The 24604-nt window shown below is 36.7% G+C and overlaps 1 protein-coding gene across 6 annotated transcripts in view; it reads right to left on the minus strand.

Annotated features, from left to right (window-relative positions):
- Nucleotides 1-24604, minus strand: part of PHACTR1 (phosphatase and actin regulator 1) — a 537206-nt gene that overhangs the window by 444886 nt on the left and 67716 nt on the right. For all 6 annotated transcript variants that reach the window (XM_036237037.1, XM_036237042.1, XM_016123253.2 and 3 more), the window contains one exon: nt 20719-20865. In XM_036237037.1, coding sequence (XP_036092930.1) covers nt 20719-20865 — 147 coding nt within the window. The remainder of the gene's footprint in view (nt 1-20718; nt 20866-24604) is intronic.

Here is a 24604-nt window from a genome sequence, read left to right on the forward strand (position 1 = left end):
GAATACACTGCAGACCAATGACTATGTTCAAACTTCTACAAAAGGGAGGCTTCTGATACGTGTTTAATCACTTCATCGAATTGTTCTATTGTTTTCATTATTTTAAAGGGCATATTTTCCTATTTAAAGGTCTCTTTTTTATCATGCCCATATGGTATCTTCATGTAAAAGTGTGGAAATCCTACTAGATTTGGTACAACTTTAAATTAAAAATGAGAGTTGAAAATAGAGTCCATTTGCTATGATCTGTAATCAGCTCTAATACTTTCTTTGAGTTTAAGACATTCTAGCATAGATTAAACATGGACTATTGTGTTGGAGGGGGTGTGCTTTACCCTCTATACCCCAACATACGCCTTTCTATTTAACAGCCATGGCAGGGTGGTACTTTTGATCAACAAGTCATTGCCCAAAAAGAGTTGATTTACTGCTTAAGCCTAATTAGTATGTTTGCTTAGTATTTGAAAATAATGAGACCCAACTCCAAGCACCACTTATCCTACCAAAAAAAAAGTTGAAAAGACAACAGAAGGAAAACATATGATTCAAGCACTGTGGTGAAGAAAATGTTATTTAAAAGATGAATGTAGGGAAAAGACCATTGTGCAGAAAAAGTGGGCACAAAATATCTCGTCACATTTTAAAATAAGTCTAGATAAAAAGGAAACCTCCAGAGAAAGAGGATAATTGAATCACAATATTTTTTAATAGGTTCATCACTGTTAACCACAAACCTGCTTTCTCCTCTTATGAAATATGTATATACATATTTGCAAATTTATTGAAATGACATTTTAAATGAGTGCAAATACAATTAATATTTGAATAATTCTGTGACAAACATCAACGTGTAAACGTTTATGTACTGAATTAGCAACTGGACTATGCCCAGGGCTGTAGGAAATATGATAACATCTTTGGGGAGTTTGAAATCTAACTAAGGATTTTGGATTAGGCCACACCTCAGTGCATAACCGAAAAACAAAACAAAACCTCTTTTGACGTTTGTCTCATTCTAAGTAGCTAGGGTACTTAGTCTCGCTTTTCATTCACAGCCAACGGATACCCTTGAATGGAAGCGATGTTTAGTGCTCCCATTTTCTCTAGTAACTTTTCTAGCCACTGTCACTGAATTTCTACCACTTGATAAGTAACTTTTGATAAAAGCACCAAATACAAAGACCATGATTTACTTCTGGGTCTCTCTGCTGTGGATGAACCTATGGGCTATATTTCCTTAGAAAAGCTCTTGATTCTATTCTGTCTTTCTGCTCCTCTTTAGCTGCTATTGCTGGCTCCTTTTCTCTGCACCCCTTAAAAATGAATGCTCCTTGAGGGTCATTCCCAGTTATCTTCTGTCTTTTACCATGGTTCCGCTAGTATAGGGCTTCCTAATATTTGGTCAGGTTATAGCAAATAATAATAAAAAGAAATGATGATGGAGGTTAACTTATTGTGGTGATCGTTTTGCAGTATACACGTATATCAAATCATTATGTTGTACACCTCTTACTAATACAACCTTGAGGGTGTCTATACTTTGGCACAATGTAATCACTGGTGTTATGCTGAACAAGGACCTTTGACCTAGGAAATCTTGCCCACTTATGATTTTAGTAAATATGAACACTTCTCCCTAGTTCCCATGTCTTCACTTCTTCATGGATCCTTCACTAAGATGTCGCATAGGCACCCAAAACCCACCTGTCTATGTATAAGCTCTTTAACCTGCTCCATAAGTATCTGCCCATCCTCTGTTCCTTGAATGGTAAATAGAACTTAGTTGGCCAAGGAAGAAACTTAGAGGTCCTCCATCCCTCTCCCTAACTTCTCCTTGTTAATTGGTTACTAGGTCTGGCTAGACTGCCCTTTACAATATCTTGATTCTAAATCAATTTTCCATCTCTGCTATTACCGTCCCAACTCAACTCAGGCCTCTATCATATCTTGTCAAAAGCTTAAGATAAATTAATACCTCCCTGCCTCCAGTATTGGCCTTTGTCAATCCATCTTCCTCACTATTCCTGCATATCATATGAAGCTAAGCATTATCCTATTCTCTCCCTAGTCCCCCCTCTGCACTTCTCTGCTCATATACTGTTCTCCACTCCCACCTGTTTTCCTGTTCATTGCAGTGCATGCAATTTGACTTCATGCCTTCACTCACACCCCTTCCTCTGTCCTGGGGGATTCCACTCATTCTCTAAGCCCCTCTGGATTGAGCACCACATTTACCATGAATCCCCCCTGGATCCTGAGACTCTGCTTGGTGGATCCTTAATTTCTACTGATTGTTAGAGTACTTATGTTACATCACAGTCACCTTTCATAGCTATCTACTCTCTAGTCTGTATTCCTTCAAGGCAGAAAGAGATATTCATAGCCAGTTCAGGGCATTGCAGATTACATATGCATATTTTTCAGGACTACTTATAAAACCTTTGTGGAACACAGTAACCTAAATACCAAATGTATTTTGTGAAAACTGTTTCCTTTGAATAGAATGCCCTTCAGTTTCTGAAACTCTTCCCCCATGTGCTTCCATACATGGCTTTGTCCATGGGAAAAATTCTACTAATCCTTGAGGATTGGCCCCAGTGCCCTCCTCAATAAAAATGCCCCAACTGTCCCAGGCAGGGCTGGTCTCTTCACTGTGTCTAGTGATGCTTTGTCTGTGCCTTGACTATAACACTACCACTTTGCATTGGAATCATCTGTTTACTATTTCCCTACACAAGCACACTCAGGCTCCTAAGAACTAGAGGCTTATTTAACTATCTTTGTGTCACTAGTGCCTAGCACAGGGTCTGGGTGTAAAGAATGCTAAACAGCAGCATGATGTTTAATAGCTGTATCAATATCTAGAATTCTAGCCTACTACCACTCCTCCAGGATGATTGCAAAAACAGGTTCAAGAGGTCCTACAGTGGGAGGATAAACCAAGGAGGTTTTCCAAATGAAAGAGCAAGAGGACCTGAATCTTCACTGACTCACACACTGCTTCCCACATCCCGTGACATTTCAAACTGCATAATCATCTCAAGCAGTTAGAATTATAAGTGACTAAACACTGGTATGTCACATCTTTTACCTGCCTATTGAGTTACATACTTAATCCCATAAATTGAGTTACCTAAGAGAGGCTCAAATCTTGAATCTGCTTAATTACAGCCTGAATGATGGCTTGAGAAAGGTTGCTTCATCCAAGACACAACCTCAGGAGTTTAAGAGGTTTTCTTCTTAGCCACTAAGCAGATCTGTGCAGAAGAAGGAGCAAAGCAAAAGCGTCAACTTGCAGAGGGCTCTCACTGCTGAGCCAGCTGGCTCTGCTCTTGGAGTCTGTCTGCTGCTCTTCTCCCAGCAGGTGCTGAATCTCTAAAGCTTATTAGCGTCTTAGGCTGACTGGGCCAGCCGTTTCTACTAATAATACCAGTGAACATTTGCTGAGTGCTTATTATGTATCAGAAACTCTTTAAGAACTTCACACATAGAGGGGCTCCACAACTAACTCGAATTCCCATATTTGGTGAAGACTGGAGGTGGGATGCAAACCCAGGGTCTGGATTTCATAGTCCATGGTCTAACCCACAGACCCCCACCCAATCCAAGATCAAAATGCATTCTTCTCTCAAAAAGAGAAAAAAGATGAAAAGAAATTTTCTGGCCCTCCATACTAATTCATCTTACTAAGACCTTAAATGGGGTAAAAATCCAAACTTTTCTCAGGGTCTTTTGCCCTACAGGGGTTTGATGGTGATAATTATTCTTCTCAGAATCTGTTCCCTAAAAATGGTATGATAGCATTCCAAGTAATTTTCCCTATAGAAAGAGACTATGTTGTACCTAACAACAAACTTGTCAAAATCAGGTAATTCCAGTTCCCAACTGACAAATCTATTGTCCCAATATGCCAAGTCTCACTTTCTATATCAAAGAAAATGCCAAGCCCATTATGCAATAATATGCATGCAACATACACTAACAAACACTTTCTACTTGATTCAAGTATTCAGCTTGAACATGTTAAAGTAATTCAAACAGAATTTATTAATGCCTTTAAAGTTTGTCCTGTCATTTTTCCTAGAATTCTCCATCTTAGGCTATTTTCTTAATTAATAGCCTCTTACTCTGAATTCCTTTATAGGTTTTCTTCTACATGTCAGAATGCCCAGAAATGAACTGAAGAGCTTTAAAACATGCCAAGAGAGCAAATGTTCTCATTTATTACCCCCATACTACCCTTATGCATAAATATAAAATTCCAATTTTGTTTTTTAGTGTATGCACATACACTCCTTTAATATTGTCAGTTGAATCACATTTCAAAAAGAAAAAGAGTAAAGGAGGTTGTTGAACTTAGCTACAGTGAGTCAGGTGCTCCTCTGGGAGCCTCATTCCATCTACAGCTTCATTTACTTTGAGTTAACAATTATTCAAAAACAACAACAACAAAAAAAAATTCCTCTCTCCACTGCCTGAAAGATACGTGACCTGCAGAATCTGAAATATAATTTTAAAAGGCTCTCTTTGAAAGACTTACATGTAATAACTTTTTAAAAAATTATTCTGATATATGTATGCAATTGTGCTAAGGACAGATAGGCTGGTAGAATTCTAAATAGCCATTAACTTCTTACTTTAAAACGTACCGTTCCAGCTGGCAAGACTGGTATGGGGACATTGCAACTGATTCCATTTATTTGATTGAAACTGAATTCTGAACAGAGTTAATGTACCACAGTAGCAGTAGCTGGGAAATGCGGAAATGCTTTATAATATGCTGGAATGCTGACCAAATTGATCTTGTTATTAAATACACTGCAAAAAAAAAAAAAAATCCACTTTCATCTTAATAAGTGTCCAAAATACAATGGAAGGTGATAAAATATTTTCTATGAAAAAGTATTTAATTGTATCACACATACTTTTTATTTATTTTAAATATGAATACACATTTTCAGTAGACATGCTTGTAATCTGCACCTTATCCATATTTATTTTTCTATATTAAAATAATAAAACAATAATAAAGTGATTTTTCCTATCAATATGTTCCTAAATCCTTGGAAGTAAATAAACATTTGAATGTTAAGTTAACAAATTAAATTTGTCAAGCAAAACCATTCTGATACTTTTCCTTTGATATTTTTAACATTACGTGCACACACACACACACACACACACACACACACACACACACAGAGCTGGTGCTTAGAGTATGCCCATGAAATATCAGGTTCAACTCTGTGAATTGAGCAGTGGTGTGCTGCGAAATATTTAACAACCAGCTTCCTAAAAAATTCTAGTTTATAGTGGTGTAGCTTACTTTCATGGTAAAAATACTGCCCTTATGGATGATTTCAAGCTACCGATGCGATGTCACTGAATGAAGAGTTGGGAAGAAATATGCTTAGCTGGCCCTCTCAAACCCATATGAGCTAGTTCTAGCATACCTCTGGAACTTCTCCACTCTTAAATGTCTAGATTCTGGGGAATTTCCCTTTTACTTTTCTCCCTTCTTGGGGACCATAGAGCTCTTTAGGACACAATTTCCTCACTTGCAAGATGTATTAATTGATGTAGGTAATTTCTAAACTTTCTTGAAGACAATTCTTTAAATAGTCAAATAATTTTCCAGCTCTGAATTTTAAGGCAGCCTGAGTACAACACCAGAATTTTTTTAAAATTTCGTTGATTCCAAGTTTACACTCTAAGAACTTGAAGATGAAGGATGGCCTCCAACACAGAACACATTATTCCTATTTCAGTAAGGTTTATTTTATAAAAATTTAGGTATAGTTTTCAGAAATATATAAAATAAGAAGCTCCCAGGATCTTGTCACAATGCTGTCAGTCCCTATAGTTCAGCTCAAAAAGAAAAGACAGCTCAGTGGGGTTTGTCACCTTGCTCTAAAGCTTCTGCTTATAGAAACTGTTAGAAGAAAATAAGTTCCAGATACATGAAAATGTATAGATGTTACTAAATCTGAAGAGGAAGAATTCTCATTCATTGCTGGTGGAAATGCAAAATGGTACAGCCAATTTTGAAGACAGTGTGGCGGTTTCTTACAAAACTAAACATACTTTTACCATATGATTCAGCAATTGCACCCCTTGGTATTTACTCGAAAGAGCTGAAAACTTATGTGCACAAAAAACCTGCACACAGATGTTTATAACAGCTTTATTCACAATTGCCAAACTTGGAAGCAACCAAGATGTCCCTTAGTAGGTGAAGGGTAAATAAACTCGATATATAGAGACAATGGAATTTTATTCAGCACTAAAAAGAAATGAGATATCGAGCCATGAAAAAGACATGGAGGAACCTTAAATGCATATTACCTTAAACGCATGTAAACGAAAGAAGCCAATCCGAAAAGGCTACATACTGTGTGATTCCAATTACATAACATTCTGGAAAAGGCAAAACTATAAGCTATAAAGACAGTAAAAAGACCAGTGGTTGCCAGGGGTTGGAGGGAGGAAGAAATGACTAAGCAGATCACAAAAAGATTTGTAGGGTAGGGAAAATACTCAATAGGATACTATAATGATGAACCTATGTCATTATACATTTTAACAAACCCATAGAAAGTACAACACCAAGAGTGAAGCCTAAGGTCGACAGTGGACTTTGGGTGATAATGAGGTGTCAGTGTAGGTTCACCACTTCTAAGGAATGCACCACTCTAGTGAGGCTACATGTGGCGGGGGAGGGGAGGGGACAAATGGGAAATCTTTGTACCAGACTCTCAATTTTCCTATGAACCTGAAATTGCTATTAAAAAATAAAGTTCTTTTAAAAATACATTGTATACCTTAACTTACTCAGTTATACATCAATTATATCACAATAAAAAATATTTTTAAAATGCAAAAAAAAAATTAAAGTACATTTTAAAAATGCAAAAAAGAAATCCAGTAAGTTTGATATAAAGATGAACTGATAGGAAAGTGGCCATTGCCTGATACATTTCTTCACATTGCAAGTATTTTCTGAGTACCTCTTATGAGCCATGCCCTATGCTAGACACTGAGTATTCAAGGGTTAATCAGGCAGACATGGTCCCTTCTGTCAGAGAGCTTGGAGTCCAGTGGATGTTGATGTTCTGACTGATGAATTTAGTTGTTAATGGAACTATTAAATTCATGTTTAGCATGTAGTAGAAGGCCTTTGATGAATGTTTGTTTTACTGATATTTAACAAAATAAGTCACAATAAACAATACGTCATCCTTTCTTTTCCTAAAATTTTGTCCAGGTTTTACTTGAGAGCTTTGGTAATCTAATAAAATAATTGTCACTGTGATACAACAAGAAGATACTACATAAGAAACTAAACTGAGAGTGTTTTTTGCTTTAAATGTTTGAAAGGTGTTTATTGAGCATCTACTATGCCAGGTACTTTGCTTTATATCCCTCTTCTTTGTAATTCTCACAACTCTATGAAATGACTATTCCCATTTTATAGGTAAGCAGGTTACAGTTCATAAAGGTGATAAACTTGTCCTAAAATCACTCAGCTGAGTCAGAATTTATATCGAGGTCTGTCTGACACAAGTCTGTACTTATCCCTCTATGTGCAATACTTCTAGAGTAGTCAGAAGCGTCATTACACCTTTGCCTCACCAGAGGTTTTCGTGTGAACCAATAAATCTCCAGACATTTTTCTCCTTCTATATATGATGATATATTACAAATCAGCGGGACCTCCAGGCAATTTATCCCTGGGAAGACTAGAGTTCTACCTTTCACTTGCTACCATACTTTATCTGTTCTGAACTGTATGGCCTCTAGACCTTCATCACAACGAGGCATTTAATTCTAACAGTAGGCAGAGCCAGGAATGTAATGGGAGAAATTACATGAGCCAGGAATGTAATGGAAAAATTACATGAACCTAAGGCTTGAAACTGTTCTCCCACTTAGGAGAAGAAAATAACTGAACCTCAGCAACAGATTTATGGAAACTAAGGACTTACAGAAAAAATTATGTTTTTATGAATCCACATAAATAACGCAATTGTTTCTCCTTAGTTCACTAAAGGGCAAGCATGAGAGATGAAACCAGTTATAATTTAGAAAACACACTAGAATGCACTCAAGATTCATTGTGGTTATTGGACCATATTTGAAGTTTCTAGTGATTGACAGAGAATAAAGTCCACTGAGAACCAGCAACTGAAAAGAAAATTACATTAGCTTTACTATACACTGGTGTTGAATGTATTTGCCCAGTTGCAGTGAATGCATTAAATATTTGAATCAACACACTAGTAGGCATAACATGCTTCTCATTTCCCGCCATTCTGAATGATGAGTCTTGGCTGCAGAAAAGCTTGCATTTGAACATTAACATTTATTGCTCTACTTGATCCTTTTCTAGGCCTTTTTATTGTGACACATAGGATTTCTTTTCAAAATCAGTATGATCATTTACACTCTGTGTGGGAAAACAAATTTAGTAACAATAGTTCTGACCTTGGTATAAGGTTACAAGGGGTCACATCTTTCACAATTGAACTACTTTCCCCCAACAATATATTTTTATTAATTATTAATAAACCGTATATTTTATTAATTGTTATTCTTATTTTTCTCTCTGCCACTTGCCACCAAAAATCTTAGTTATCAAAGTATTATGATGATTGAATTTAAATTAAATTGCCAACCAATACTTTTGAATGAATCGTGAACAATTTTGTGCAAATATGCCAGTGAGATATTGAAAATATATTCATATTTGTGTATAGAAGTCCTGCTTAGAGTTTTTCTTTGGGTAAATCACCTATCATAAATGAAGCTGCAAACCGAACAACTAAAGTTATCCCTGATTGAGTGATTACATAACTGTTTTCTGTGTTAACTAAATTCTGCCATTATTTTCTTTCCACTTCAACATTTCCACTTCAGTGTCTTTAATAAGTAGAACCAAGGAGGAAATGATAGAACATAGATCCTGGTAGTTATAACTCTGCTGAATTGTTCCTATAATTGGGTGTATGAAAGGACTCTGTAGATGATATATTTCTTTATGAGGTAACTTTACAGCAGAAATTGTTCATACAGATTGTATTATATGAGCTGTAACCAAGAGGCCAATGAAGTGAGTTTAAGGCTGATCCGAGCTTACTTTGGGTTGACCTGGTATTATTTTTATGGTTGGTTCTAGTTGTCTTAGATTTAACACACACTTCTATTTATGTGATTTCCATTCTATGAGACAAGTAGTGACATAATTTGATTCAGATTTTGGTAAACAAGAAAATAAAAGTAAATTTTTCATCTCTAGAAATATATATTCTTAAGATACATGAAAATATATGACCTGAACAACAGATGCAAACATTTGAATAAACTTAGAAAAACAAATAAGAATTTTTGAGTAAACTAAAAAGCAAACAAAGTATCATTTACAGTGACTATTGACCATGCTGTCCAGTTGCTTCATAAAACAAGGAGGATTTTTGTGGGGAGAATTTAGTAATACATGGAGTATAGGTACCACCTTTGGCTAAAATGTCAGAAACCATACTAACAATTTACTACCTCATGTTTAAAATGAGCTTCTTACATGAGAGAATAAAGGAAAACTACCTCGGTCGTTTTACAACTTGAAAAAAGATTTAGTCATTGTGAAGTTTCATAAAATTGTAACAATATATTGAGCATTTAATTTGCTTGAAGACTATTAATCAAATATCTTTTTTATGTCAAAATGCACAAATACATTCATGAAAATCATGTGGTATTATAAATTGTATATAACGGGGAATCCATGATTACTGAAATTTGGTGTGGTCTGCATTACCCATTATAGCTCCAGAACCAGATATTGGCTGAAAACTTTTACATGTATGTGAATAAAATCCATAGCTTTGGAGCATCCTCCAAACTGTAGAAGTGGAAGACAAAAAATAAAAATAAAATAAAAATCCAGTCACTCATAATTTTGTTTCTACCTGCTCTATTTTAGATGAACAAATCGAACATGAAAGCTGCCTTACTTGTAAGGCAGCTCTAAGTCCTATGTCAAAATGGCTGGTGGAAGTCACTTTTCTTATTGAAATAGTTGCTTCTTAGCTGATTACAGCCAGAGTCATGAGCAGATATAGGCAGGATGTTGCTGAAAGGCAGTGTAACACAGGTCTGGAGTGAACGCAGACAGCTGGCTCCACAGCTGTGCTGTGTAAATTGTGTAATTCTATGGGTTGAGTAGGAGGTAATGAACAACCCTAGACTTCCGCAGATACACAAGGGGATATTTAAGCCTCTGCCCGCCTCTCTCTGCCTCTCTCTGCCTCTCTCTCTCTCTCTCTCTCTCTCTCTCTCTCTCTCTCTCTCTCTCTCTCTCTCTCTCTCTCTCTCTCTCTCTCTCTCTCTCTCTCTCTCTCTCTCTCTCTCTCTCTCTCTCTCTCTCTCTCTCTGAAACAAGCATTTCGCTTGAAACCTTTGGTTGTGTTTTTTCTTTAAGGTCAAAACAAATAAGTAGGGTATTCAGTTGGAGCAGAGAAAGTGAAGAAAAGGAGAGAATGTGAAAGAAGGGTGCACCTGGTTATTCGGCCAAGTGTCTGTCTAAGGCCAAGTTGAACTAATGCCCCACATAACGCTGGCCAGTAATTTTGGTGTGCAGTAGAGTTACTTTAGTTCAAAATGACAGGTATCTTCTTGAGGACCGTAATCAAGTAGAAAGTTGAAGAGATGCGGGGGTGGCACTAAGAAGTTAAATGTTTCTGCAATTCTCAAAAACTCATAAAAATTCAAGCCCTTTGTCTCTTACAAATGGATAATAATGTTCTAAGGTGACCATATTTCATACAATGCTGAGAGTTGACAGAGGAGGCAGGAACATAGCTTAAATTTTTTAATTGGTGGGTGCTCTCTTCAATATTTCTGGACTATTAGGCTATGTTGAATTTTTAGCCATGGCAAAGGCAACATTTTAGGTAGAATTAATCTGTTTTTCACATTTTCATTCTTGTGACTTTGTGCCAGAGCTAGACATTTAAATCTGTCCCATTCATCCAGACCACATCTGTTTCTTGCTTTTGAATAGCATTTGGCTGTTGGCAAAGCATTTTCACATTTGGTCCTCAAAGTAATAATGAAAACTAGGCAGGGAGTGTTATCCCCATGTTAGAGGCTTCAAAGATTCAGAGAGATGATTTAACTCATAAGTAGCACACTCATATTTTGGAACTAGCAGAGCTCCAAACCCATCATGGAATCATTGTGTCCATTATTCAGACAAGAGATGTTCTTCTTGACACTCAAAGGCCCAGAATCTATAATTTTTTATGTATTCTCCTGCCTTGTATGGATGGATTCTCGAACTGAAAAGTTGTATTCTTTTCCCTTCCCTTTTTGTCTCCCTTCTTTCTTCTCCCTCTATCTCTCTCTCCTTTTTATTACCTTCCTTCACAATACCTCCTTCAAGTTCAAAGGATTGTTAGAAAGTCCAATAGATTATTCTTTTACAAGTGGCCATTTCTACGTGTCCTTTGCAAAAAAAAAAAAATCAGGTTGATACATTCAACTCTGGACAGAGGATAAAGTATTCTGATTTAAATTTCCTTAATTTTCAGAGTCTGAGGGTGACTTCCTTTCTCATTTCATGCTGTTCATATTCATTCTGTAGTATAAGCAAGGATTGAATGAGGGTGAAATTTTGCTAAGAAAATGTTACTTACATGATAGTTTCTGAATTTGTAGCTCATCAGAGGACATTTACACTTTAAAAGGGTATTTTGAGGAATAAAGTTGACCTTTGCACAACACAGGTTTGAACTGCACGAGTCCACTTACATGAAGATTTTTCAATAAATATTTATAATAGTGTAAATGTACTTTCTCTTATAAGTTTCTATTATGATTTTCTTTTCTCTAGCTTATTATAAAAATACAGTACATAATGCACATAACATACAAAATACATGTGAATCAACTATTTATGTTATCAAGAAGGCTTTCAGTCAACAGTGGGCTATTCATAGTTAAGTTTCGGAGGAGTCAAAAGTTACATGTGAGTATTTGATAGTGTGTAGGAGAGTAGATGCCCCTAACTATCATGTTGTTCAAGGGTCAACTGTATTTTATTCCAGTTATAAATATGTATGTGTGTTATGTGAGGTGATGTAAAGTGCATTTTCTACAGCGAATCCTAACCAACTTTTTAAAATACCGAGCTAGAATGCATTCTAGTTCTCTTTATTATCTTTAGCCATGTTCAGCTTAAAATTCGATCTCATAGCAAAGCAGATAATATATTTGTTCTCCTATAATAAATCATGGCCACTAAAAATATAGGTTTTGAAATTATATAAAACATGATCCAAATTCAAAATCTTCTTATTCCTTTTATTAGCTATATTACCTTTGCTAAGTTATTTAACTTCTTTGTGACTTAGTTACCACATGGATAAAATAAGGATAGTAGTAATAATGCCAATCTCTAGAATAGGGTCATTATGAAAAATAAATGAGCAAATACTTATAAAGCCCTTGACACAGTATACTAGATGCTCTCTATGTGCTGACAACTCAAATATTTGTTTCTGGACCAGACCTCATCTTTAACCTCAGACTTGTATAACTGTTTATTTGATATCTCCATTCAGGTGTCTAGTAGACATCTCACAATTGATATGTGTGTATTTGAACTCCCAACCATTCCCCTATGACCCCAAATGGCCCTTCTATTTTTCCTATTGTTCAGGTGGAACCTTTGAGGTACTCCTTGGTCCTCACCTTCTTGCAAAACACACATTCCATACATTATGAAAGCTCATTGGCTATACGATCAAATGCATACAGAATCTGACTTCTCACTGCTTCTGCTATATGACACTGCTGAGCCACTACCATTTCTCTGGATTACCCTAACAGCTTCCAAGTCAGCTTCCCTGTTTCCGCATTGCCCACTATAGTCTGTTCTTAACATAGCAAGTCCAGTGATCTTTTTAAAAATTATTTTCTTATTAGTTTGAAGTACACAGTACTTTGGTTAGACATTGATATAGCCTATAAAACAATCCCCCTGATTGCTCTTTCTCTCCTCTGGCTCTCCACCTAGTCATTACATCAGTGCTAACTGTATTCCCAATGCCATGTTCTCCATCCCCATGACCACTTATCAACTACTAATTTGTACTTCTTTAACCCTTCGCCTCTTTCTCCCAGTTCCCTAACTCTTTCCCCTTTGGCTGTCACCAGATTGTCCTCTATAATTGTGAGTCTGCTTTTTATTAGTTTGTTTTTTGTTGTTGTTGTTGTTCCTTAGATTCTGCAAATAGGTGAAATCATATGGCATTTATCTTTCTCTGTCTGACTTATTTCACTCAGCATAATAACCTCTAAGTCCATCCATTTCATTGTGAATGTTATGATTTCATTTTTTAATGGCTGAGTAATATTCCACTGTATATATGAACCATAACTTCTTTATGCAATCATCTGTTGATGGACACTTAGGTTGCTTCCAAATCTTGGCTGTTATAAATTGTGCTGCCATGAACATAGGGGTGCATAGATCTTTACGAATTATTATTTTGGTTTTCTTTGGATAAATACCCAGAAGTGCAATTGCTGGGTAATAAGATATATGCCTTTTTAATTTTTTGGGAAACTTCTAGTCCAGTGATATTTTTAAAATCTATTTCAGATTGTGTTGCTCTTATGCTAAAATCCCTGCATTGTCTCACATTCATGAAGTAAAGTTAAAGTCTTGGCAGTGGCCGACCAAACCCAATGTAATCTGGTCCCTATTCCTTCATGAATCTCCTCTCTACCATTCTCCTCTTGACTCACTCCACCCCAGCCACACTGGGCTCCTTGTCAGAGTCTTGAACATACCTAGAACGCTCCTGATTTTAAGCTTTTACACTCACTTTCCCTCAGCTTTCTCCTGCAATGTCCTTCACCCCATATTGGCATTGCTCATTCCTTCATCTACTTTGGGGAACTTTGTTCAAATTCCCTCTTCTCAATGTTGACTATCTGGCAATCTACCCCTTTTCTTGTACCCATATTGCTTCAGTATTTAACTTATAAAATACTATACAATACTATACTTAGATATTGTATTGTATTGTTTATTGCCCATAACCCACTTTAAGAAGTTAAAATTCATGAGGGTAAAATGTTGTTTGTTTTGATCATTAATGTAGTCCAAGTGTCTAAAATATTGTCTGATTCATATGTAACTTCTTAATATTTGTTAAGTGAATAAGTACTATTATTTCTTCTCATCTTTCTCCACTACTATCCTCAAAACAGGGCTCAGAAGGAATAAGGGACAAATTCAAGCACAACAAAGCTCTTTCTATACTTTTAAGTAAGCCATGATTGACTGTTAAACCAACTTCTTGTTGTTTGATTGGTAGAAATCCAGAAATAATGAGCTATTTATGTCTATAAAAGGCAAATGATCAAATTGAAACTGCATGTCTACCATTACAGCCCAGGTATTTACTATTCAAAGATTCTGTTGCTAAATTGTTAGTTTAGAGTATACAAATGTGGGAGAAAAGATCAATAGGAAACCTTATAGGCTTTTACACAACATTGCCTTCATAAATGTTAAATAACTACTGGCAAAAGATTATTCCCATGTCCTTCGATAACCCCATGTATAAAGTCATGCTATTCCCTCATCATTCAATAAGGCCATAAAATTGATTTTGTCTTTTATTTAACTATTCATCATATAAAAGACTTGTAAATTAGAGCAATTAAAATGTCAACATGCCCCATTCCCCCCCTCCCCCCAAAATCACATTCACTTTATCACCTACCAAAGTGGGTAGGGAGAATGATGAAACAAAATGCAAAAATGCTAGAGTTCTTGTACCATACAATGAAGAAAATCTTATATCTGCGAATAATTCCTTCAAGCCCTTTTTCATTTACATAACATAACACACTGGCTATATTGTATATCCCTCTTCTTATGTTATTAAGTCAAAGAGAAAAATAGTCATTTCTACAAGTTATCTTCTCTTCTCACTTAAATTTTAACTCTTTTACTTGTACAATAAATAATGATCATGAATTAAAGTTGCATATATCAAAGAGTAACTCCATAAGTAATTTTTAAATATTTGCTTAGTATTCAATTGTATTATGAAAATGTATCAATATCATGTGTTGCCTTTTGCACTTATTCTGACGAATAGTTTATTTGCTCCTGTCAGTTTATATGCTGGTAAAGGAAAATGAAAAAATAGTTCTTTGTAGTTCATAGTCACATTTTACAGTAAGTGCTAGAAGAGAGGATCATTCTATCTGCAAATTCCAAAGGGGTGTGTTGAAGCTTGGTTGAATGCTGATATTTGGCTGGTTGACATAATTGTTTACCTTCGGTAATTTAAAAGAATAAAAGGAAAACATAGATCTTATATTATTTAATTATAAAGGAGAACAGGCTAATAGACTTAAAATGGCAATTGAGAACCATATTAATATTTAGTTTCCTCACTCTCCATTTGTTGCTAAAATTTCTCTAATATCTATTCAGTCAGATATTTATAGAATATCAACTGTGTTCAAGAAACTAATCTCTGAATATTTAAAAGTATTTTAATTAATATGGTATATATAAATGTACTTTATATATTGATTTTCTTTTAACTCAACTTATTTTCATAACTTAGCTGGAATCAAAGGTTTTAATTCTTATTATAATTATTCTATTCTATATGGTTTATACCATAAATAAAAATATATGTAAAACTGGAGTATAGTATGTATCCAATAATACAGTTAGAAGTAGCAGCTATTAATAAACACTTTTTATTGGACTGAGTTTTAAAGATGTTACATTTCAAACCCCTCATCTTAGAGCTGAGAAAATCAAGCCCAGAAAGGTTAAATAGCTTGTCCACTGTCTTAGTGGAAGAGATGCATTACACAATCATGTTCATCTGATTTTTGCCTCATATTTTTCTTATAAAGCACATCTCTGTGTTCTTCCATGAAATTAAATTATATGGATATATACAGACAAAACAACCAAGTACTTAGGCAAAATATCCTAAGTAAATTTTACCACTCAACATAGATTTTCTGTTTGAGTTGTCTCATAAATATATAAATTGTTGTTGAAATAATGTCATGGTTTATATGTTATATATTTATGGTTATATATTTGCAGCAAAAGGATTTCTATTTCCTCATAGTGCTAATTATTTACATTCCTGTGTCTTGTATAGATATTTATGTTATCTGGAGTGGTCTTCACTGGTACCACCTTAATACATGACATAATAAGATTATCAGGGTTAGCTAACTTTACCAAAGACACAGAAGGAGGGCAGACCCTCAGAAAGCCCCACAGTAGAGACTACTGATCATATATGTGGTCAGCCACTTAGATTCTGGCTACCAAAAGTGAGAATCAATACCTAAAAGGAGAGCTTGGGCCCAGCAAATAAAAGCCAGTCCCATATGATCTGCTTTCAATTTAAAATCAGTAACAAATATATAACTATATAATTAACTATATAACTATACATATATAATGAGGGATATATTGACATTCTTTGGGAAAGAGTGTAGGAAGATGCTTACCAAGACTTTTAGAGTGGTGAAACAATCTTGGTTCAGCATGACAATATTCACAATATCAAGTAATGATAGCACATTATGGCTGTGAGTTATCAACATCATGGGCCTTCCTAATTTATCTAAGAGATAAAAGTCTTTCACCTCTAGAAAGTTAGGAAAGAGATCTCCTGAGACCCAATTTACAACTTAATCTAGCTGACCCATTCATTCTTATAGGTGTCCAGAGCAAGCTTATTTTCACTGCCATTACCATCTGGACCTGAAAGAGTGGAAGAGACCAGTGGAAGTCAGAAACAGCTATCCTTGGGAGACATCAAGAACTAAAACAAATCTCAGCCTTGCAAAGAGAATAAATATGCTGGGACTGATCATACTATTAATTTAAAATTTCTCCCATACAAAACAATTCTGAAATGTCAATAAAGATTAAACCTCCATACGATTAGAAAAATACTTAATCTTCTCAAAAGTGTCCAATATAGGTTTTGTGTTTTAAATAATCCTAAATCATCAGGATGACTAGTCTTCCTTCTTTTGACATTCCTATAAGAAATTTTAAATGTGTTCAAATCCTCTATTTACCATAACATTTTCATTCATTTTAGTGTGCAATTACAGAGAACTTTTCAGTTTCGGCACCTTCTATGTATCAAATACTCTTTTATATATACTGCCAATATAAATAAAAATAGAATACAGTAGCCCACAGGAAAATATCTGCCAGATGAGCTGCAACTCTCCATTACATTCACTTCAATGTAGTGAATGAATGACCTCATAAGACAGGATAAGTTTTTACAAGCTAAATGTCAGTGATGTTCATTACTAAGTGAGAACACAATTAGAAACACTTGCTGCTAAAAGTGTGAACATACTCTTCTGTTACATGATGTCCTTTTAATACATTTGAAATTCTCAAGGAAAAAAACCTCTTCCAATGTTTTAAATGAAATCTGATGTGTCTGGGTAACTTTCAGTAAGTACATTGGCTTGGTTTTCTCTAGCATTTATACTATCTTCAGCAAACAATCATCTATCAATATATGCTATATTGATATACTAAATGCTGAAGAGAAGTTAAACCTACAAAAGAGGCTCTTTTAGAATAATAAAAGTCATAGTTCAAAAAATTTCTAACCTCTACTCTCAATTTAGGCTGAATCTTAAAGTTAACATCTTTGTCAAGTTATGAAAGATCTACATGTTGGTGCTATTCTTTGACTGACTTGAGACTGTAGGTGAAGGAGTATATCCTTCACTTAAGCTAGAGAGCTATTTCTAAAATTATATTATTAAGTATTATCAGGGACAGAATATAGTTGGAGAAATTCTTAAGTATTTAATTGATGTTCAAAATATCCAGTCCACTTTATTTGGCAACTGTAAAGATTAGTTTGAAGGAGTCAGCATGTCAAATGATTTCATGATATCCAAGTAAAATGGGTATATTTATTTCCTCAAAGCATTATTAAACCTACAAAACATTAAACATGAACTTATATATGGTAAGTGGGTGTGAGAAAGCAAATATTAAACATAAATAGTTTAAACCAATAAAGAATTTATCTGAAAAGAATAAACAAATGACTGGGGTAGGAGAGGAATGGGAAGAAAGAGCAGATGAAAGCTTCCTTCCTTAATTGTTTATAAATTGTTATTAAGAGAAAAAAATTCTCTCTATGCCCAAATTATGTAGTTTATCTGGGGTGTGCATTCTTCTCTGTTCGGCAATACTGATAATGACACTAATAGTTTAATTACAACTTGCTGCTCAAGGATATAAATAAGGCTGTTTGCTTTTTAAACCAGAGGTTACAATTACTTTTAAAAGCTGAGGAAAGGAACATCTGCAAGTAGATTTTACTATGTCAGGAAAGCAACCACAAATCAGTTCGAAAATAAACAAAGCCCAGGAATGAGCAGCCAGTGCAAAATTAGAGCAAAACAGCCTGATTTGAGCAATTGAAGCAGTAGGCGTGAGGCATAGTAAACAGGCGACAACTCTAAGTGGGCAGGGATAGAAAAGTTTTTGGCGGCCAAATCTTCTGCGTTTTCCCTGGGATTCCATCACAGAGACTGAGCACCCCTCCCCCTGCTGTCCAGCAGTCACGTCTCTGTCACACAGTCTTTCGCTTCAGCACCACCGAGAGAGGACAGCTCTCCTAACCGCAGAACAGAGCCGGCTGCAACTGCACTCCCTCCTTTACCAACACCCTCTCCACAGCATTTCTCTTTCTTGCCGGCAGTGTCTTTCTGGGTACTTTGCTTTTAAGGTTGTTCTAAGGGACAATTGGAAGGGACTGGGAGCTTGTTTGGATTGGTATTTCCAGATGAACGAAAGACATGTCCTTTCTGCAAAGTCCAATCTTTTAATTGGCCTCTAGAGCAATTTAACCAGAATAAAAAGGTCACTGGTTTTAATGTGGTGGCAAAGTAGTTCAATATGTCAGTGATAGCTGAAATCTGAAACCCTTTTTAGTGCTTTATTTTATTGTTCTGTTATAAAAGTACTAGTAGAAAATAAACGGCCTTTACTAATTGCAGATTTAGCCCTTTTCCTCCTGTGTTAGCCAAAACCACTAAGGGAATATACAAGAGTTTGACAGAAAAGGGCTCAATAGAATAGGTCTTGATGTCACTGGATGGGACAACTACAGCATGCCACAAAAACTGCCAGAGCTTCTCTTAATGAAGTTCTCTTTCCCCAGCCCCAAAATCCAGAGGCAAACATTCCAGGACTGCTGAGAAAACATGATTAGAAATTCAAAATCACCAAGACAAAAAAATTGCACTTCAAGGAACTTGATTACTTTGGCACACTTAGTTGCCATTCTTTCAGTCATAGACATGGTTGCTTAGTGAACACATTTATTTTCTATACAGTTTTCTCTTTTGTCCATACTTCTCAATAGTGTATACAATACTCATCATTTGAAGGTTCTCCTTGCTACAGCACACTTGTACACACACACACACATTTTGTTTGATTCCGTTCTATTTTCAAATGTTTAGTTTTCTAAAGAAAAAGGTATCATCTACTTTTTAAACTTACTCTGAAAAGGGGTCAGTTTAAAAATATCATCACTCTTTTTGTGTTGGAGTTGCTAGTATACTAAGGGACTCTAGAACGGAAGAGATACAAACTAGGGTGGAAGCTTAGGAGTTATTCAGAAAAGGCAGAGCTATGAAGTTAGTAGTGAACAACTTCCTTCCAGTAATAGTGACCATCTATTAGTAATGAGGGGTGAGGTCTGCCTGTGAATCTGGAGCAATAGCGGCAATGGGGGCAGCAGGCACTGGGTACTCATCAGGTAACCTTGAGAGATTTCAACTGAAGCAATTTGACTCTCTCAATCCCTCAGTCCTAGCTATTGCTCCTCCCTTCCTCCCTAGTCTCCTGTCTTCTTCCCTCCCTCCTCCACCTCAGTTACTCTTTTCACTTAATACCATCTGGGGCACTTTGGGCACCCGTTCCAGTGACACCATCAAATCACCTAACATGTATCCTATAGACCTTGTTATTATTATTATCATCATGATTGCTTACCAACTGCTTGATGCAAGGAAAAGGTCTTGTTCCCAGATGTCAACCCCACCTCCCTCTCCTACTCCAACACTGCAGCAGTGGTATTAACCCAGAAAAATCACCAGAGTCTGAATGTCACCAAGTTTCACCCACCTGGTACTAGCCCCACCAGCAAACCCCACCAGTAGAGCCTGGCCAGACCCTCCTCCCACAGCCTGCGCATTCGCATTCTGACCCAGCTCTTGGTTATTCTTATGATCATTGTTATCAGTGACAACACTTTCTTTTCTTCATGTAAGGGGAAAGCCCGCGTGTAACTCCTGAGCGAATATAGGGCTCCACGCACTACCCTCCCCCACTTCCCTAACACACACACACACACACACACACACACACACACACACACACACACCACACCTCTGTACACTGGCGGGCGACACAAAGAGAGTGAGTGAGCACGCGCCGAGCGTTGAGCGCAGGGCTGGGTTGGAAGAGGGGTAGGAGGGAGGGCACATCCAGGAGGGGAAAAGCATAGGAGGGGCTGGGGGCTGAGCCAGCCGGCTAGGAGGAAAGGTAGGGAAGGTAGCGAGGTGGGGGAGAGAGCAAAGCAAGAGGGTAGTCCTTACCTGCCCCTAGATTAAAGGAGATCCTAGCCTCCGCGAGGTACGGTGTGTCACTCTTGGAGCGGACTCTTCTGATGGGCCGCCGGTCTATATCATCCTCCGAAGATGCCGCCATTAATGTGGGAGGCAGAAGCAGGGTCGCCCGGCGAGCTGAGAGGGAGAAGGAGATGGAGAGAGGGAGAGAGGCGGAAAAGGGGAGGAGGGGAAAGGAAGAGGCTCACACACATGGAAAGGGGGAGGGGAGAGGGGGATGGGAGAGGAAGGGAAAGGGGATGGGGAAGGAGGGGAAAAAGAGAGGGAAAAAGGAAGAAAGAGAGAGAGAAAGAAAGAAAGCAAAGGAGAGAAAAGGGTGAAGGGAGAGAAAGAAAATCCGTTAAGGATTTGTGGACTGGAGCAGAGATCAGGCAGGCTATCCCTGGCTGGCGCTCAGGACTCCCCCTAACTCCTCTCCCAGCCACAGAGCTAATGGGTCAGTGCTCTGAACTGACATCCTGCCTCCTGCCCGCAGCCTGAGTTTTCAGCTCTTGGCACAGATAAGCTGATGCGAAAGAGGAGACTCCAAAGCAAAGATGCCCAGTCAGCACTGTGCCCTCTCCCGCCAAATGTACTTACTCTGCTCTTCGAGTGCACACTAGGGTCTCTTTAACTTACAGGATCTAGCCTGGCCAGATATACCTGCTTCAGCTTTCTTTGCATAAAATTATTACTCCTGGGGTGTAAGCCTAGGTCCAGCTGGTCATGGAGGAGGGCACTGCACCCAGGGTACCCCTCTGCTCCCTTTTTACCAACCCAGAGCTCTCATAGAGAGAGACCCAGATCAGAAATTCTCAGAAGCTCTCTTACCAGCCTCCTTGAATCTTGGAGATAGAGAATAGAGAAAAGTATATACAAGTATAAGAGAGTTGATACTTTAAATGGAGATTAGGCATATTTACGCAGAATTGAGTGGCCCTCTTTTACAACCGTTGACTTATATGATATATTTATCTTTACATAAATACCCATTCGTTTAACCTTCAACTTTCTCTTTATTTGGTGACTTAGAGCACAGATGTCTTTGGATTGGACCTGTAGTCTCTATAACCCTGTGCCACTGTTTCTGAAGAAAAGGTGAAGATCAAGGGCATTTTACATTTCTTTGAATGTCTGCACAGCAACCTTCATATGTTACACAGCAGATGGACCTATAAAAGTTTCTGGAGAGTGAATCAGAATAGTTTGATCCTCTTACTGAAGCTATTGATGGGATAAACTCTTTTATGTTTGTCTTTCTTCAGCTTCAGTCACTTAGTCATTTTGTGGCTTATGTTGCCACTATTCTTTCTAATAAGAGCCCACCCGGAGTATACAGATAAATGTTACCTTGACTCCTTCCCTGCTACAAAAGAAATTTCAGTGTCAAGTCATGCCCTCCAGTTTCAGAGGAGGAAGTGCTACTCTGACTCTGCAAGACTTTCCTCTCTATTTCAGCTGTCAGTGCTCACTCTTATCTTGTATTCCTGTACCCTAGACTCTTCAGTCTCTCTACATTGATCTCTTTCTTCACATATAGGTAGCAATTCTTCTCTTAGGAAAAATATATCCGCCCTTTGCTTTACTGCTTCCTCAATCTCTACCATACTATTTCCTTTCCATCCTATTTAACTTCCCTGTGGAACTCTTAGCCCCATAGGCTCCTTTGGTTTTTTTGTTTTGTTTTGTTTTGTTTTTCCCCTCCCTCAATTTCTTTTTCATTCCTATGACTGATTTCTGTCTCTACCCACAACCAATTTTATTTTAAAGGTCATCAACATCTTTCTAACAGTTAAATTCATTTCTTTCTTGGACTTTTTAAAGTATGTAGTAATCTATTCTTCTTGAAATAACCTCCTCCTTTGGTCTTTCTGTACTAGGCTACCTCCTCAACCACTTTATTTCTAATTGTTAGCCATTTCTCTTCATGATAACTTGAAATTGCTTATTCTGGCATTCAAAAGCCTTCACAACCTGATTTCAACTCATCTTTCCAAATTCATCTCCTATTATTTACCTCCAGTCTGCTTTGAGTTTTCTCAGCAAGTCTGACTCATTTCTGCATCTGCACCTTTGTTGTGTTGCACACCACAAATTGATTTCCTATAAACTTTCTATGTTCTCCCTCAGGAATGTGAGATGAATTGGCCCACTAGTCTATGGCATGAACCCAGTACATAGTAAATGCTCAACAGATATTTTTGAATAAAAGAAGGGAGGTGAGGGAAAGAGAGAGGGAAGGAGAAAATAAAGAAGAGGAAAAAAGAGTGAATGAGAATTATATAAATAATGAGTAGCTAAACTGGGAACCAAATCTATGTCTGCCTGACTTCAAATCCAGTGTCCTTAACTAGTATATTGATTTGTTAAGTATGTATATTTGATTGACTAGCCACATTTTGAATTTGCTTTTCTATTTCATTTGTCTCATTATAATGTCCTATTTATCTCTGTTAAACATAGATTAAAAATGGATACCTTTTATCCCAAGAAGCATAACAAAGGTTATTTGGCTCATCAAATGAACCATGACTCATTAGGCTGCTAACTAATATTGTGATTAGAACATTTAGATTCAGACTTCTAAGAAAGTGCTAAAGAAAATAAACTCATACAATTCTGAATACTTTACAAACTGTACACCTCTTTGAATTAATACAGTGCTATTTAATTGTTTCAGAAGTTTGGGATTCTCCACCTTTTTGTATGTTCATTCATCAGCCATGTCAAAAATATAAACAAACAAGTAAACAAACAAATAAAGTCATTTGAAGGAATACCTAGCCTTAGCTTTCCTTGTGTTTCTTTGATTTTTACATAGTAATGATTCTTGATATAAAGAAGTATATTTTTGAATTTCTGTTTCTTATTCATTCAACATTTTAGAGGATTCAAAACTTAATATCGTTTCCATTTTATGTTTACATTTCTTCAAAGGAGTTAAAATGCACTTTCATATTATTTCATCATGGACTTTTTTTTTTTTTTTACAATCACAGTACCTGGTCTTCCTAGGTGGTCTCCCATCCAAATACTAACCAGGCCAGACTCTGCTTAGCTTCCGAGATCAGGAAAGATCAGGCTTGTTCAGGGTAGGATGTCTATAGACTCATTATGGAATATTTTGTTATTGATATAATTCTACATAGATGTACTTTTTACAAAAATGACATGAAAATACATCTGCCTTCATATTCTCGAATTTACCATATTTTAATTTCTGCCTATGATCGTCCATTTTTTGGCTTCCCTATTTTACTATCCTCTTTGTCTCATTTATTTTGTCCCTGTTCTCTTTTTACTTTGCCTCTCTGTTCTCACATCTTTCTAACAAATCCCTTACAAAGGTAGTCCCATTTCATGTGTCTACCTCTTATCCGATATGAAAGATTCACTTTTGTCTATTTGTTCCAATGTTTTCACACTATTTATTCTCTGTAATTCCTTTTATATACATGACTTCTTATCATAAATATCTGACTGAGTGACATCAGGAGAAGAGCCCTGGAGTAGGAATCAGGGATGGTGGGTGCTGTTCCTAGTACCACCGCTGCCATCAATTAACATTGGACATGCCACTCGCTCTACCAGGATGGAGCTGTCACCTCAGCTACAAAATGCAAGGGTCAGATAAGGTGATCCTAAGATCCTGCCAGTTCTAATATTCTATGAATATTTTCAGCTATTTTTGTACCTCTACTCTTCCTGTAAGTATCCATGGCATGTTTTATCTCTTAGTCTAAGAAAATACATTGCGCCTTTGATTTAAAACTAATCATATTTAGAAAACCACATGGTATCTATACATCTTTCAAGTAATTTCATAGTATTCGAGCCTATTTTATGTAATGGTGTATCCTTTAAAACCTATTTTTAT

Source organism: Rousettus aegyptiacus, unplaced genomic scaffold, assembly GCF_014176215.1.
Source record: "Rousettus aegyptiacus isolate mRouAeg1 unplaced genomic scaffold, mRouAeg1.p scaffold_m13_p_1, whole genome shotgun sequence".
In the NCBI taxonomy this organism is placed as follows: domain Eukaryota; kingdom Metazoa; phylum Chordata; class Mammalia; order Chiroptera; family Pteropodidae; genus Rousettus; species Rousettus aegyptiacus.